At 40.3% G+C, this 16,010-nt stretch overlaps 1 protein-coding gene across 2 annotated transcripts in view; it reads right to left on the bottom strand.

The window, feature by feature from the left end:
* Eci2 (enoyl-CoA delta isomerase 2) overlaps positions 1-10,662 on the bottom strand; it is a 30,901-nt gene extending 20,239 nt beyond the window's left edge. The window contains exons 1-3 of one of the 2 annotated variants that reach the window (XM_046453471.2): positions 10,515-10,662; positions 8,500-8,662; positions 31-129 (exon numbers count right to left, since the gene is read on the bottom strand). In XM_046453471.2, the coding sequence (XP_046309427.1) occupies positions 31-129; positions 8,500-8,662; positions 10,515-10,549 (297 nt within the window). In that variant the 5' untranslated portion in view covers positions 10,550-10,662. The remainder of the gene's footprint in view (positions 1-30; positions 130-8,499; positions 8,663-10,514) is intronic. The other variant, XM_046453472.2, reaches the window with a different exon arrangement.
* Between the last annotated feature and the right edge of the window lie 5,348 nt (positions 10,663-16,010).

A 16,010-nucleotide genomic window follows, 5' to 3' on the forward strand; every position in this document is an offset into this window, starting at 1 on the left:
AACCCCACAGAGTATAACAAGTAAATTCACCTTGGGCAGACTGCCAAGGGCATTCCATGCATCCCATTTGGCTTTATTGATGAAGTCCAACATGCTTGGTTTGGGTGTGTTACAAGGTCCTTCAGTGGCCTATGAAGAGGAGAGGGGTGATTAATGGCCAAATGTCCATGAAAATTGGAGCCCTAAATATTTAAGATCCATAAAATCCACAGATAGCATGAATGTCTCCCCCCATATAAATATAAAATATACATTTTATATAGAATCACCTGAACTCTCCTCTCACCCTCTTTTTTTTTTTTTTTTTTTTTTAAATATTGTTGCTTAAAACACACACAAAAAAAGACTGGAGAGAGAAAAGGTGCTATTGGATTAGTCCCTAAAATAAGTTATAACTACCTGCATATGGAAATAATGCAAGAAAAAGGCTCTGGGAAAGTGCTATCTGAAAAATTCTAATAGTTCCTTATTTTTACACTGATGATCATATATTTCACAAAAACATTCAAGCCAACCATTTTCAAAAGAACTAGCCAACAAACATTTGGAAACCCACAGTACATTCTGAAAGCCCATCTACAGGAGCAAAAACCACACTGCTTGGGTGGCAGATTTCTGGTAAGTGGACAACAGAATTGTAGCTGGTGGAGGGAGGGGTGTGGGCTGTCGGAACCACTAGCTCTCAGGAAACTTCACTGAAGGACATGTCAGTGAAAAGCAAAGAGCAATTATAGTTTATTTACTTGAGGTTAGGTGAAGTGGGTGTCTTGAGATAAATAAAACATCCTGTTCAGCTACTTCTTAGAAATTGCAATTTAAAATTCCATGTAAAAATTTCTAAATTTTGTAAGACAGTAAAAGAGGAAAGGGAGTAAAGAATAATGACTGAGTCATCCTGCAAGTGAGCCATCTGAAAAGCTGGAGGGAACAGAATCCATAAGATAAGGGTTTGACCTTATTGGCTGACCACTCTCACTTCTGACACCAGTTTTTGAGGTGTGGGGGGCGGATATTCCCAAGACTACCCTCAGGTTCAATAATTCACTAGAAAAAGTCACAGAACCCACTGCAAGCTGTTACACTCACGGTTACAGTTTTTTACAGAAAAGGATACAGATTAAAATCAGTCAAGGGAAAAAGCACACAGGACAGAGTTCATAGCGGAAGCAAATGTGGCAATTCTGTTGTCCTCTCCTCAGGGAGTCAGGACAGTGTAACTCAGAATCTATGTGTGACAATATTCACAGAGTCTTGCCAAACAGAGAAGCTCATTTCAGCTTTTATGTCCAGAGTTTTTACCAGGTCTGTATCATGCAAGCATCATCAGACAAACTGAAGCCCCTCCCTGTATTGTTTATAGCTGGTGAGGCCCTACCACAATGTGAGACTGTCCAGGCACACAAAGGCATGCCAATCAAGAATATATAGTTCAAGGGTTTAGAGATTATCTCCCCAAATCGGAGGGGGCAAAACCTTGTGTGGCAAAGTTCATGCCAATCATCTAACAGAAAAAAAACACAGGAGACCAGAGTGGCAGACGTGCCAGGGAAGTCTTTGGCATTATACCTTCAAAGCTTTGGTTTTTTCAATTTGCTATAAAAAATTTCAAACACAAACCAAAGTATAATATTAAAATGAGTCCCTAATACTCCACTGCTCAAATTGAACAATTTTCAAATTTTTCCTTTGCTTCATCTATTTTCTTTCTTTTTGGCTATTTTTAATGAATCCCAAACATCAGGCTACCTCACCCCTCCACATTGAGTATACATTTCTTATAAAACAGTTACATTTTCTTAGATAACTATGACATCATTAACAATAAATCCTATTTGCATGGGATACCACCATGGCAGAGAACTGATGTCACCAGAACGCGGCAGAGGAGATAACTTCATTGAAACCAGCGGCGACAGGTGTGTAGCCCCCTAGCCTTCCCTCTCCACACAGCGGGGAAACCTTAAGGGGCCCTCCCAGCTCTCCTATGTGCGCGATAGCCAGACCGAGGGAATCAGGAGTGGCGCAGGACCCGTGGCGCGGAACTCCCGGCTACCGCTCCCACCAGTGCTGACAACTGAGGTCTCTTGCACCAGCTACCTGGGGCATGGCTACCGGAGGGCAAGCAAATTTCACTGAGCGTTCTCAGCCCCAAGCTCTACAAACTTAGGGTCTGAGGGAATGGCAAACAGGGAGAGTGTGCCCAGTCGTACATGAAAACAGGGCTCCCGGGAGCAGCAGACCTGGCGTGTAGCCAGTATTGTGGTGAGCGTCACCGGTGAGCGGGGCCTGGCTTGAGGAAAAGTGGGGAAGTGACTAGACACAAGAGAAGGCCCTAGGCACTCAGGATTGGACACTGCCCAGTCTGGGAGGAGGAGCTGCTGCACAGTGATTGGTTCCCGCATATCGAGAGGAGAAGCTTGGCCCGGTGGGCACAGCTCCACCTACTGGAAGAGAAGTTAATCAAACTCTAAGACTGCATTTAATAATTTTTTTTAATTTGGGTTTTTTTTTCATTTTCATTTTTTTGTTGTTTTTAAAAATTCTTTTTTTAAAATTTTTTTAAAATTTTAATTTTAATTTTTTTTAAATTATTTTTTTCTTTTTTTATTTTCTATTTTTTTCTTTTGTCTTTTCAATTTTCTTATTCCCCCTTCCTTGAATTCTACCTGCTTACTCTCATTCTCTTTAGTGACTTCTTCCCTTCCCTTCTAATACCTTTCCTCCCAAGCATCAAATAAATTTATAGGAGTAAACAGTAACTCAGCAGTCAAACAGAACAAGAAGTAACATGAGCAGCATGAAAAAGCAAGGAAGAAAAGGAGTACAAACAATACAGGAAAGCCTAAATATTCAGGAGGACCTAGAGTCATCAGAAAAATGGTCATATAAAGAACTCAAGGAATACCTTAGACAGATGGAATGGAACCTTAAAGAGGATATGAGACAGCAAATTCAAACAGTGAAAGAACACATTGAAATTGAATTACATAAACAGATAAAAGAAGAAGTTAAGCATCTTTATCAGGAGATAGAGATTATAAAAAAAAAATCAAACAATAATTCTAGAAATGAAGGAAACTATAAACCAAATTAAAACTCAAATGAGAGTATCACAGAGTGCAGCAAGTAGAAGCCAGAACGTCAGATAATGAAGACAAAATATATCATCTTGAAAAGAGTCTAGCCAACTCAGAAAGGCTGGTAAAAAATCACGAGAAAAACATCCAAGAGATATGGGATAACATAAAAAAAACAAACTTAAGAGTCATCGGGATAGAGGAAGGTATAGAGATTCAAACTAAGGGAATGAGTAACCTGCTGAATGAAATAATTACAGAAAACTTTCCAGAAATAAAAAAGTAAACGGATATACAAATTGTAGATGCATACAGGACACCGAGCATACAAAATCACAGTAGACCAATGCCAAGACACATTGTTATGAAGATATCCAATATACAGAACAAAGAGAAAATATTAAAAGCTACAAGAGAAAGGAGGCAGATTACATTCAGGGGTAAACCAATAAGGTTAACAACGGATTTTTCATCACAGACGCTGAAAGCGAGAAGATCCTGGAACAACGTATTTCAAACACTGAAAGACAATGGATGTCAACCAAGAATTCTGTATCAAGCAAAATGAAGCTTCAGGTATGACAACGAAATAAAAATCTTTCATGATAAACAAAAGTTAAAAGAATTTGCAGCCAGAAAACCAGCATTGCAAAGCATCTTGAGCAAAACACTACATGAGGAAGAAATGAAAAACAATAACCAAAACCATCAGTGGGAAGTGCCTCAGTAAAGACAGAGGGCGGGGGGAAAGCTAATCATGGAGAAACAAACTAAATTAAAAAAAAGAAGAAGATAAATAATCAAACATGACTGGAAGTACAAACCATATATCAATAGTAACTCTAAACGTTAATGGCTTAAACTCTCCAATAAAGCGACATAGGCTGGTAACATGGATTAAAAAAACAAATCCAACAATATGCTGCCTCCAGGAGACACATCTGATTGGAAAAGACATACACAGGCTGAAGGTGAAAGGTTGGGAAAAAATATACCACACACACGGTCCTCGTAAGCAAGCAGGGGTGGCCATCCTCATATCGAATAAAATCGACTTCAAGACTAAGTTAATCAAAAGGGATAAGGAAGGACATTATATACTGTTAAAAGGAACCATTCATCAACAAGACATAACAATTATCAATATTTATGCACCAAATAATGGTGCTGCGACATTCATAAAACAAATTCTCCTCAAGTTCAAGAATCAAATAGACCACAACACAATAATTATGGGTGACTTCAACACACCTCTCTCACCATTGGACAGATCCTCCAAACAAAAGTTGAATAAAGAAATTATAGAACTCAATATCACAATCAATAACCTAGACGTAACTGACATATATAGAATATATCAACCATCATAAAGTGGATATACTTTTTTCTCAGCAGCACATGGATCCTTCTCAAAAACAGACCATATATTATGCCATTGGGCAACCCTCAGTAAATATAAAGGGGTGGAGATAATACCATGCATTTTATCTGATCATAATGGAATGAAACTGGAAATCAATGATAAAAGAAGGAAGGAAAAATCCTACATCACATGGAAAATGAACAATATGTTACTGAATGATCAATGGGTTACAGAAGACATAAAGGAGGAAATCAAAAAATTCTTAGAGATAAATGAAAATACAGACACAACATATCGGAATCTATGGGACACAATGAAAGCAGTTTTAAGAGGGAAATTCATCACCTAGAGGTCATTCCTCAAAAAAAGAAAAAAACAACAAATAAATGAGCTCACACTTCATCTCAAAGCCCTAGAAAAGGAAGAGCAAAACAACAGCAAATGTAGCAGAAGGCAAGAAATAATTAAAATCAGAGCGGAAATCAACGAAATTGAAACAAAAGAAACTATTGAAAAAATTAACAAAACTAAAAGTTGGTTCTTCAAAAAAATAAATAAGATCAACAGACCCTTAGCCATGCTAACGAAAAGAAGAAGAGAGAGAACTCAAATTACTAACATACGGGATGAAAAAGGCAATATCACAACAGATGCTACAGAAATACAGAAGACAATTAGAAATTATTTTGAAAACCTATATTCCAATAAAATAGAAGATAGTGAAGACATCGATAAATTTCTTAAGTCATATGATTTGCCCAGACTGAGTCAGGAGGATACACACAATTTGAACAGACCAATATCAATGGATGAAATAGAAGAAGCAATCAAAAGACTACCAACCAAGAAAAGCCCAGGACCAGATGGGTATACAGTGGAGTTTTACAAAACCTTTAAAGAAGAATTAATACCAATACTTTTCAAGTTATTTCAGTAAATAGAAAAAGAGGGAGCTCTTCCAAATTCATTCTATGAGGCCAACATCACCCTGATTCCGAAACCAGACAAAGACACCTCAAAGAAAGAAAACTATAGACCAATATCTCTAATGAACCTAAATGCAAAAATCCTCAATAAAATTCTGGTGAATCGGATACAAAAACACATCAAAAAAATTGTGCACCATGATCAAGTAGGATTTATCCCTGGGATGCAAGGCTGGTTCAATATACGGAAATCAATAAATGTTATTCACCACATCAATAGACTTAAAGATAAGAACCATATGATCATCTCGATAGACGCAGAAAAAGCATTCGACAAAGTACAGCATCCCTTTATGTTCAAAACATTAGAAAAACTAGGGATAACAGGAACTTACCTCAAAATGGTAAAAGCTATCTATGCTAAGCCTCAGGCTAGCATCATTCTGAATGGAGAAAAATTGAAGGCATTCCCTCTAAAATCTGGAACAAGACAGGGATGCCCTCTATCACCACTTCTATTCAATATAGTTCTTGAAACACTGGCCAGAGCAATTAGACAGACGAAAGAAATTAAAGGCATAAAAATAGGAAAAGAAGAACTTAAATTATCACTATTTGCGGACGATATGATTCTATACCTAGAAGACCCAAAAGGGTCTACAAAAAAACTACTAGAACTAATAAATGAATTCAGCAAAGTGGCAGGATATAAAAATCAACACGCATAAATCAAATGCATTTCTGTATATCAGCCACAAAACTTCTGAAACTCCATTCACAATATCCTCAAAAAAAAAATAAAATACTTGGGAATCAACCTAACAAAAGAGGTGAAAGATTTATACAATGAAAACTACAGAACCCTAAAGAGAGAAGTAGAAGAAGATCTTAGAAGATGGAAAAATATACCCTGTTCATGGATAGGCAGAACTAACATAATCAAAATGGCGATATTACCAAAAGTTCTCTATAGGTTTAATGCAATGCCAATCAATATCCCACCGGCATTTCTTGTAGAAATAGATAAAGCAATCATGAAATTCATATGGAAAAATAAAAGACCCAGAATAGCAAAAGCAATTCTAAGCAGGAAGTGTGAATCAGGTGGTATAGCGATACCAGATTTCAAACTATATTACAGAGTAATAGTAACAAAAACAGCATGGTACTGGTACCAAAACAGGCGGGGGGACCAATAGTACAGAATAGAGGACACAGAGACTAATCCACAAAGTTACAACTATCTTATATTTGATAAAGGGGCTAAAAGCATGCAATGGAGGAAGGATAGCATCTTCAACAAATGGTGTTGGGAGAACTGGAAATCCATATGCAACAAAATGAAACTGAATCCCCTCCTCTCGCCATGCACAAAAGTTAACTCAAAATGGATCAAGGAGCTTGATATCAAATCAGAGACTCTGCGTCTGATAGAAGAAAAAGTTGGCTCCGATCTACATATTGTGGGGTCGGGCTCCAAATTCCTTAATAGGACACCCATAGCACAAGAGTTAATAACAAGAATCAACAAATGGGACTTACTTAAACTAAAAAGTTTTTTCTCAGCAAGAGAAACAATAAGAGAGGTAAATACGGAGCCTACATCATGGAAACAAATTTTTACTCCTCACACTTCAGATAGAGCCCTAATATCCAGAGTATACAAAGAACTCAAAAAATTAGACAATAAGTTAACAAATAACCCAATCAACAAATGGGCCAAGGACCTGAACAGACACTTCTCAGAGGAGGACATACAATCAATCAACAAGTACATGAAAAAATGCTTACCATCTCTAGCAGTCAGAGAAATGCAAATCAAAACCACCCTAAGATATCATCTCACTCCAGTAAGATTGGCAGCCATTATGAAGTCAAACAACAACAAGTGCTGGCGAGGATGTGGGGAAAAGGGTACTCTTGTACATTGCTGGTGGGACTGCAAATTGGTGTGGCCAATTTGGAAAGCAGTATGGAGATTCCTGGGAAAGCTGGGAATGGAACCACCATTTGACCCAGTTATTGCCCTTCTCGGACTATTCCCTGAAGACCTTAAAAGAGCGTACTACAGAGATACTGCCACATCGATGTTCATAGCAGCACAATTCACAATTGCTAGACTGTGGAACCAACCCAGATGCCCTTCAATAGATGAATGGATAAAAAAAATGTGGCATTTATACACCATGGAGTATTACGCAGCACTAAAAAATGACAAAATCATGGAATTTGCAGGGAAATGGATGGCACTAGAGCAGATTATGCTAAGTGAAGCTAGCCAATCCCTAAAAAACAAATGCCAAATGTCTTCTTTGATATAATGAGAGCAACTAAGAACAGAGCAGGGAGGAAGAGCAGGAGGAAAAGATTAACATTAAACAGATACATGAGGTGGGAGGGAAAGGGAGAGAAAAGGGAAATTGCATGGAAATGGAAGGAGACCCTCATTGTTATACAAAATTACATATAAGAGGTTGTGAGGGGAATGGGAAAATAAACAAGGAGAGAAATGAATTACAGTAGATGGGGTAGAGAGAGAAGATGGGAGGGGAGGGGAGGGGGGATAGTTGAGAATAGGAAAGGTAGCAGAATACAACAGTCACTAATATGGCATTATGTAAAAATGTGGATGTGTAACTGATGTGATTCTGCAATCTGTATTTGGGGTAAAAATGGGAGTTCATAACCCACTTGAATCTAATGTATGAATTATGATATGTCAAGAGCTCTGTAATGTTTTGAACAACCAATAAAAAAAAACAATAAATCCTATATAGTTTCTAAAACTCGGTCTATATTCAAATCTCCCCAGCTGTCTCAAAGTAACTTTTTAGTTGATTTATTCTAATCAGGAGTCAAATAAGGTCTACACATTTGAATGTTATATTTTTAAAATCTCTTATGCTTTGGAGTGACCCTGAGGTGTTACGTTATGCCCTACTAGTATTTCAAGTCCCAAAACACACACACACACATACACACACACACACAAACAGCCAATCTATACTCTTCAGACAAAAGGCAACCATACACTCAAAATATTAAATTGCATTTTAGTAGACCTACAGCAAATGTATTTAAGGAGTCATTTGCTCAAAATGTCTCTAAATAATGTCAGACTTTAGGCATTTACCTGCTTATACAGGGCATACAGTTTTAGCTTCACTTCATTTCCTGGATCCTTCGTCAAGAGTTTCAATTGATTGCTTGCATTTTCAAAGTCCTTCTCACTGGCTCTCATTGCTGTTCTGCTCATGTGCAGCTGAACTACTGGGAAGTGAAGGACCTGCAGAAGACTACAAATAGCCTGATTCTATTTATTTCCAGTCATATTTCTGCAGTCTTATATCTTACTGTTCTCACCACATACACATGCCAAAATGCTGTGTAAATATTTTCTTTATACTTGTCCCAGGAAGAGAAACCAACATAGAAGCTAATTGTAGTAATTTTAAGATCATGGAGGTTTGTTTTTTTTTTTTTGGGGGGGGGGTGGTGATGCTGGGTGTTATACTCAGGGGCACTCGAACACTGAGCCACATTCCCAGCCCATAATTTTAAAATAATGGAAAAAAAATCTGCATTTCAGCAAGGCATTTGTATGCAATTCAAAACCACCAGCAGGAAAGTTTGTCCATGTAAATTTTGTTACAGGCAAGAAATAAATGAAATGCACTTAAGACAGAAGCCGGCAGAACAAGGGATTAGGATGCACAGAACTTAGTGGTGAGTCCTAAGGTCCTGAAACGGCCTCTGCACTCACTGATTAGTCATATGTAACTATTATCAGGTCAATTCTAGGCGACAAAACACTTGTCCCAACATACACACAGTGGAAGGAGGAAGACACAAGAAATGTCCAAAAGGACAGATGAACAGTTGGCATTCCACACACCTCTTCTCAGGAAGGTAGGAAGGAATCTACCTGTGCAGGAAAGTAGTCAGTGAAGCAGGCTCAGCAAGTGTACTCCATCCTCACAGTCAGGATACAAGACAGACAGGCGCAGAGCAGAAACAGCAAGCAAGGCAGGGGGTTAAGTTTTTAAGCACCCAAGTGAGATGGTGAACTTCAAAGCACAGTACTGAGGCCAGAAGCAAAAAATTGGACGTTCACAATGATGACCCTGAATAATAAAGTTAAGGGCATTAAAAATAATTAAAATAATAGATACAAATAAAGCCCAAACCTAGCAATCATCATCACCTTCTTTGCATTTATGTTACTGGCAAATGGTACAATGACCTCAAGGTTTAAATCCTGGGATATCAGGAATTCTGTAAAATCCGCTTACAATAATTCCCCCCACCCCCCACAAAAAAGTGGGGGGGGGGCTCAATTTACCTGAATTTGGCACGGGGAAAATTTCAAGTAGAAAATCAAGAACAATTTAAAATGTCTTCAATGGGCTTAAATATGCAACTTCCCATCAAATGTGGTGTCAACTTAGCTATTTTAAAATGAAGCCTGGGTCTTAAAAACATATTGCAAAATTACGACCATTTAAGATAATAAGATCGCTCATAATTCCACCACTTCAAAGCAATCACCAAGTTCCAGGTTTTGTTTCGTACACAGATTCTTTTTGGGTGGTTTACAGTCAGGACATGTAACATTACTTGTTTGACATTATAACTCGTGTGTTCTCCAAAAGAAGCAGAGTTTCCAGCCCACTTTGGTGACAAGGGCTTTTCTACAGCGCTCAGCAAACAAGCAAACCCGTGTTTCATCGCTCTACTCAGTTTATCAAAAGACACTGTGCACCCTAGAAGTTCCCAGGGTGAGCTGGCAGGCCCGGGCACCCGGGTAAGTACCCGAGCAGCGGGGGCGGCCCTCCCACCGGGAGCCAGTTTCGGATGGGCGCGCGCGCAAGGCGCGGAAGCGGGCGGAGGCCTGGGGGACCCTCCAAAGAGAGGTCCTCCGAAGTCCCCGGCCTCCAGAGGATGCATCCTGACTCTCCTGGGCCCAGCGGAGGAGGAAGGCACGCTGTGAAGGTCACCCTCTCGCTGGAAAACCACGAAGGCGAAACCCTGCAGCCGCCCAGACCAGACAACAGCGCGGCTCCCGCGAGACTGGCGGGAGGCAACCCCTCAAGGGCAGCGGTGTCCGGCAGGCGACTTTGGGCCCGGCGGCCGAGGCGTCAACCTTACCTCGGACTCCAGCAACGGGTCAGCCTCCCTGCCATGGTAGCTATCGCGAGCCCCGGCGAGGACGGAACTGGACGGGGACGGGACAGGGACGGGGTCAGGATGTAGCACGCGACTTGGGCGGGGCCGAGGCTGGGGGCGTGGTCCGGGTTTGGGGCGGGGCCGAGGCGCGGGAAAGCTGCCAGGAAAGGAGGGACCGCGGGGCGCACGGGTCGGACTGACCTGTGCAGCTGGAGGGTCCCCGGCGCGTGACAGAGGCGCCCCCGGGCACTGGGCGACGGTGCTCAGGCCGGGGAGGCGTGAATGGGCGCAGCGCGCGCTGTCCCCGGGCGCCCTAGCGCTCAGGAGAAGAGGACGTTGTCTACGGAACACCCGACGCTGCGAACGCTGCGACCGCCAGGGCACCGGGCGCCCTACTAGGGTTCAGTCCGAGTGTCCTGCGGAGACTGGCAAGGAGGGGCCACTTCCCCCTGTGGTCCAGCCGTGAGCTCTGATGGGCAGTCCCAGCCTTAGATATAGGCAGTGGGGGTCACAGTTGAGGGGTTAAAAATAACCTCGTTATTCACCCCCAAGCAGGAGAGATTTACAGACCTGGAATGTTGCCTGAGGATCAGGAATGGCCTCTGAAATATTTTAAATCAACATTTTCATGTCAAATCTGTGCCTATTTTTGAGTTCTGCCAAAGCTCTTACAAAGTATTTTCTTTGGGAAAGAATTAAAAAAAAAAAAAATCACGAATGCCCTTTAAATCTGGTGCTCAAGCTATGGGATCCAAGTAAGACTGGTGTTTGATTGTTTGTTTTTAAGATTTCTGTAGCTGACACGTGTGAACTACCGGCTGATTGCGATTTTTTTCAACAATCCTGAAAAGTAAAATGATATCGCTTTGTTGTGCTGATGTGGATATTGAGATCCAGAAGAATTAACTAGTTGAGGACTTGCCCAAAGACCTGAGGGTTGCAAGTGAGCAGAGTCCTATCTTTAACTTATGATTCCAGGTCGATGGCCCTATAGTTTCATCAGGCAGATGTGAGTAATAGTGTAAGTGGGGACAAGATTGGAAGCCAGGTAGAACAATCTGGGCTTATTCTAAACTTTCTTTCGGATTCGATAAAGTGGTAGTTGGTTGTTTGAGCTGAGTCTCTCAAAGATCCTGACTTATACCAGTCTGAAGTGACCCTGGTAGGTCAGGAAAATGCTCTCAGAAATTGCAGATACTGGGAGAGCTGCATCTCTTGTGGAAACATTGTAAAAGTCTCTTGCTGATAAGCATTTTGGAGTTAAAACTTTGCACTGTCTTAGTGAACTCTTCTCAGGCCTATTTTTACCATGTTTTCATATAGAAATGTAGTATGTAGGAAGTTAGCTTTTTGTCAAACTATAACTTAAAAAATAGAGTTCATCAAAGATTTATAAGATGGTAAAGAAAAATTTGAAAGATCTGTTTATATATTCAATGTAAAAAAGAACATTAGAATAGATTGCAAAATTAGATATAAACCTGATTAGTAGCCACAGATCAATAAAACCATAACCTGTGGAGCAGTTTTTTCCTGTTTGACACATCATTTGCACCTATGCCCACTGTCATTTACTAAAGCTTCATTTTATCTCAGTATTTGAGGGACGGGAGATGGTTGAGGTGATAAATATTCCTGGCAGAGGGTCACATTGGAACCACCTTTGGTCTACCAAACTCTTACCTGGAGTCCATGCTAAGCCATATTAACATGCTGCCGTGGCTGGGGTTAGTAGGGAGCAGTTCTCAGTGTAAAGGAGCCATTTTGAGTTGGGTAGTGCTCCGTGCTAAGGAGCTTGGATTCTGTGTTGAGAGCAGTGGAGAGCCACTGAAGATACAACTTGCATACCTGGCTACACAGTGTTCAGTACAACCATAGGCTCCCAGTACATTCTCAGAGTATATAATGCTTCTGGATATATGAATAAGAACTATAGGGGCTGAGGTTGTGGCTCAGTGGCAGAGTGCTCACCTAGCATGCATGAGGCACTGGGTTCAATCCTTAGCAACACATAAAAATAAAATAAAGATATATATATATGTATATATATACATATATTATATATATATATATATATATCTTTAGCAACACATAAAAATAAAATAAAGATATAAAGATATATATATGAACTACAGTAGCTCAGTCAAGACCTCATCCAAAACTCTAATCTCCATTCTGTTATATGTTAGGTTCTCCTGGCTTTTGTGAAGATCTTGGAGAAGGGACTGTATAGTTTGTTGGATCCTACCTTCTATTGTCTATAATTTACTCAGTTTGTGATATTTTATTATAGCAACATAAAATGGACTAAGACACACACTCATGATTCTCTGATCTTCCCCCATGACTGAAAATGTCATCATGGGTCCCCTTTGCCTTTTGAACAAAGACAAACGTCTTAGCCTGGCATATAAGGCCCCCAAGATTAGGCCCTTGCCTACCTGCCTAGTCATCTCTCTTCAACCCCACGTGTGCACTTTCTATTTCAGATGAATCTGGGTAGCTCAGTTTCTGAGTCTCCACATTGCCGTATTTTCTCAGTGTGTACACTAGCTGATCCAGGAAGTCTCTGAACCGCCCTCTGACTACATTCTTTCCCTCTGAGATCCTACGGTCTTGCCAGGCTTGTCTTTCTCCAAGCACCTGTGTCACTATTTTATTTCTGATTAGCAATTTGTCTCACTCCTCACCCCAGGGCACACCCTGGGAGGACTTCTACACTATGTTAAGTTCCATTTCTTGTCTCTTGACAACACACTTGACATTGAAAGTTTCTGTCTAGCTTATGCCTCCACATGTGATGATAGCTTCTGGGCCAAGTGCTATGTTTCTATTAAGCTGTCAGAAAATGTTAACATGAGTGTTCTGGTATTTTGAAGTTTTTCTTTTTCAGTGAGTAGTAGCTGGAAGCAAAGAATTTGACAGGTTCCTGTGTTGAATTGAATAAGGAAAAGTGGGGTGCCAAGAAAAGTGTGATGTCTAATGCTATAAACTGCAGGAGGGGAGAATCTATTATAGCTTCTTCTATGAGTCATTAAATATTATCAGTACATATTCTTTGTTCTGCATCATAATTATTTCCTGGTTTAGTTTGATGACATTGCTGTTATGCTTTCTTTACAAAATAGTCTCTTTTTTTCTAAATAATTTTGATATCATCTTCCCACACAAATGTATATGTTTATGTCAGAGATTTAAAAAATAATATGCTAGAATTTTACTTATGAGTGTTCTTTCTTGTTTCCAATTATTATAATTCAGAAAAGAAAGATATTTCAGAAGTAAACATTTGGCTCATTTTTTATCACTTCTGCCTGATTCGCTTATACCTGTATAATTTGTTCATTCACCTAAGGCTCTTTTTGGGTATTGCAAAATCATTAATCCAACCTGGTACTCAAAGATTACTTTTCAATTACTTTTCTCTAAGAAGGAAATATTCCTCAGGTGTTCCCCTCTGAGAAAGATTGGAACTGATAGATATTTCTGGGTAAGAAATGACTATTTTTTCTAGACATTCCACTTTTCCCTGTTTACACCAAAGTTTAATTTATAGTCTGTCCAAATGTATAGATCAGCTAAAATAAAATCACCCAAGGAGGGCCACAAAGAGAATCATAAGATATGTATTATATTCCAGTGTTATCCAATTTTTCATTCATTCAGGGACTGAGAAAGATGATAAAGAATGGCATCCGTGGTTGGTGGGAGCAGGTGACATCCTGGTTGACTAAGCAAAGGTGATCTAGCCTCCTCCCTGGTGTACTTGAAAGAAGAAAATTCTATTCAAATGTTGCCAGCTCAAGACTAAAATTTATTAAGAAGACACATTCATTCCTCATTATTCCCAAATTCTTTATTTACAAACTTGCCTACTTGCTAAAACATATTTATAATCTCAAAATCAATACAGGGTTTTCATGGTCATTCACAAACATGTCCAGAATGGTGGAAAATTTGACTTAGTGCAAGTACATGCTCACAGCTAAGGTCCTACCAGGTAATATACTGATTTCTTGTTTCAACTGCCAAGCTCTAAACAAATGTCTAAGAAGCTCTAAACAAATTGTGGACTATTTAGCGCCACTTTTTTTTTTCAAATTTATGTGCTTTCTGTCAGTGATTTTGATATGTAAGGTGGTCATCGATCTGGGCATGGTGGTGCACATTTGTAATCCCAGCTACTTGGGAGGCTGAGGCAGGAGCATCTCAAGTTCAAGGCCAGCCTAGGCAATTTAGTGAGACCCTGTCTCAAAATAAAAAATAAATAAATAAAAAATATTGAGGATGTAGCTTAGTGATAGAGCTCCCTTCATTTTGCCGCAGTCTGGCTGGGCACAATCAGGAGCCACTTGTCAAAAGAAACTAACTTTATTTTTAGAACCACACACGCCAAACAAAACAGCTTCTCAGGAAAAACCTTCAGAGCCTCAACTGCTATTACCGGCTTTCCATAAGCCTCTCTCTCCCACACAAGCTTCTCTCTACCTCCCACAATCCTCCTGCTCTTGAGGCCGATTGGCTGGGTCATATGGGCGGAGCCAAAAAAGTCCCCCAATGAGTAGCTCCGTGGTCTGAAAGGGCAGGGAAACAGTCCAATGAGCATCACCGCAGAGGAGCCAATCAGCTAGATGTTGCTGGGGCCGAGGAGCCAATCAGCTAGATGTTGCTGGGGCTGCTGTGAGCCAATCATCAGCCGGCAGCTGGAAGTTTGCTGGCAGCTGGAAGTTTGCTGGGGCCCTTTAGGCTGTGGCTCTCAACATTTCCCCCTCTCTGTTTAAACAACAAGCATGTGGCTTAGGGACCGTGCCTGTTAGGCAGTCCAATTCAACATATGGTCTTTACCCGTCATCGGATGAATTGACCTCTAGGCGTCAGCCTCCTTTCTTAGGTTGGTACCACTGCAATTGGATCATACCCGTCACTGACTACCGGTCCAGCATACAGCCATACTTGTGGATAGGCCTTTGCACCTGTGGGGGGGTGAGGTTCTTTGCCTCACCTCTGTTGGCCCCCAAATTTTAGACCATCACTAGTAGAGGAGGATGCAAAATGCCATGACATTAAGCCAATTGAGGGCTCCTTTGAAAAATTGTACCACCGGTGACACCATCAGCAAAAATACTCCAGCATTACCACAATTCGCTGTACCAACAGATAGTTCACAATGCATACAGGTGAGCTCACAATGTGTCCAGGCAAGTTCTGCAAGCAGTTCAGTGATGGCTATTGTAGAAGCTGTAGATTGGTTTTATCTTTGACTTCACTAGCACTGGGATGAAGATAGGAATTTTGGCAATAATGGCTAAAGAAAAAATTATGTAACATTCCAGAAGGCACTAAAAGAAAACAATTTTCTTAACAATTTACATTGTCTTCATTGGCACTGGGATGAAGATAGGAATTCTGGCAATAATGGCTAAAGAAAAAATTATGTAACATTACAGAAGGCACTAAAAGAAAACAATTTTCTTAACA

This window comes from Marmota monax, unplaced genomic scaffold (genome assembly GCF_021218885.2).
Source record: "Marmota monax isolate L192 unplaced genomic scaffold, Marmota_monax_Labrador192_F-V1.1 WCK01_AAM20220418_F8-fsc00029, whole genome shotgun sequence".
In the NCBI taxonomy this organism is placed as follows: domain Eukaryota; kingdom Metazoa; phylum Chordata; class Mammalia; order Rodentia; family Sciuridae; genus Marmota; species Marmota monax.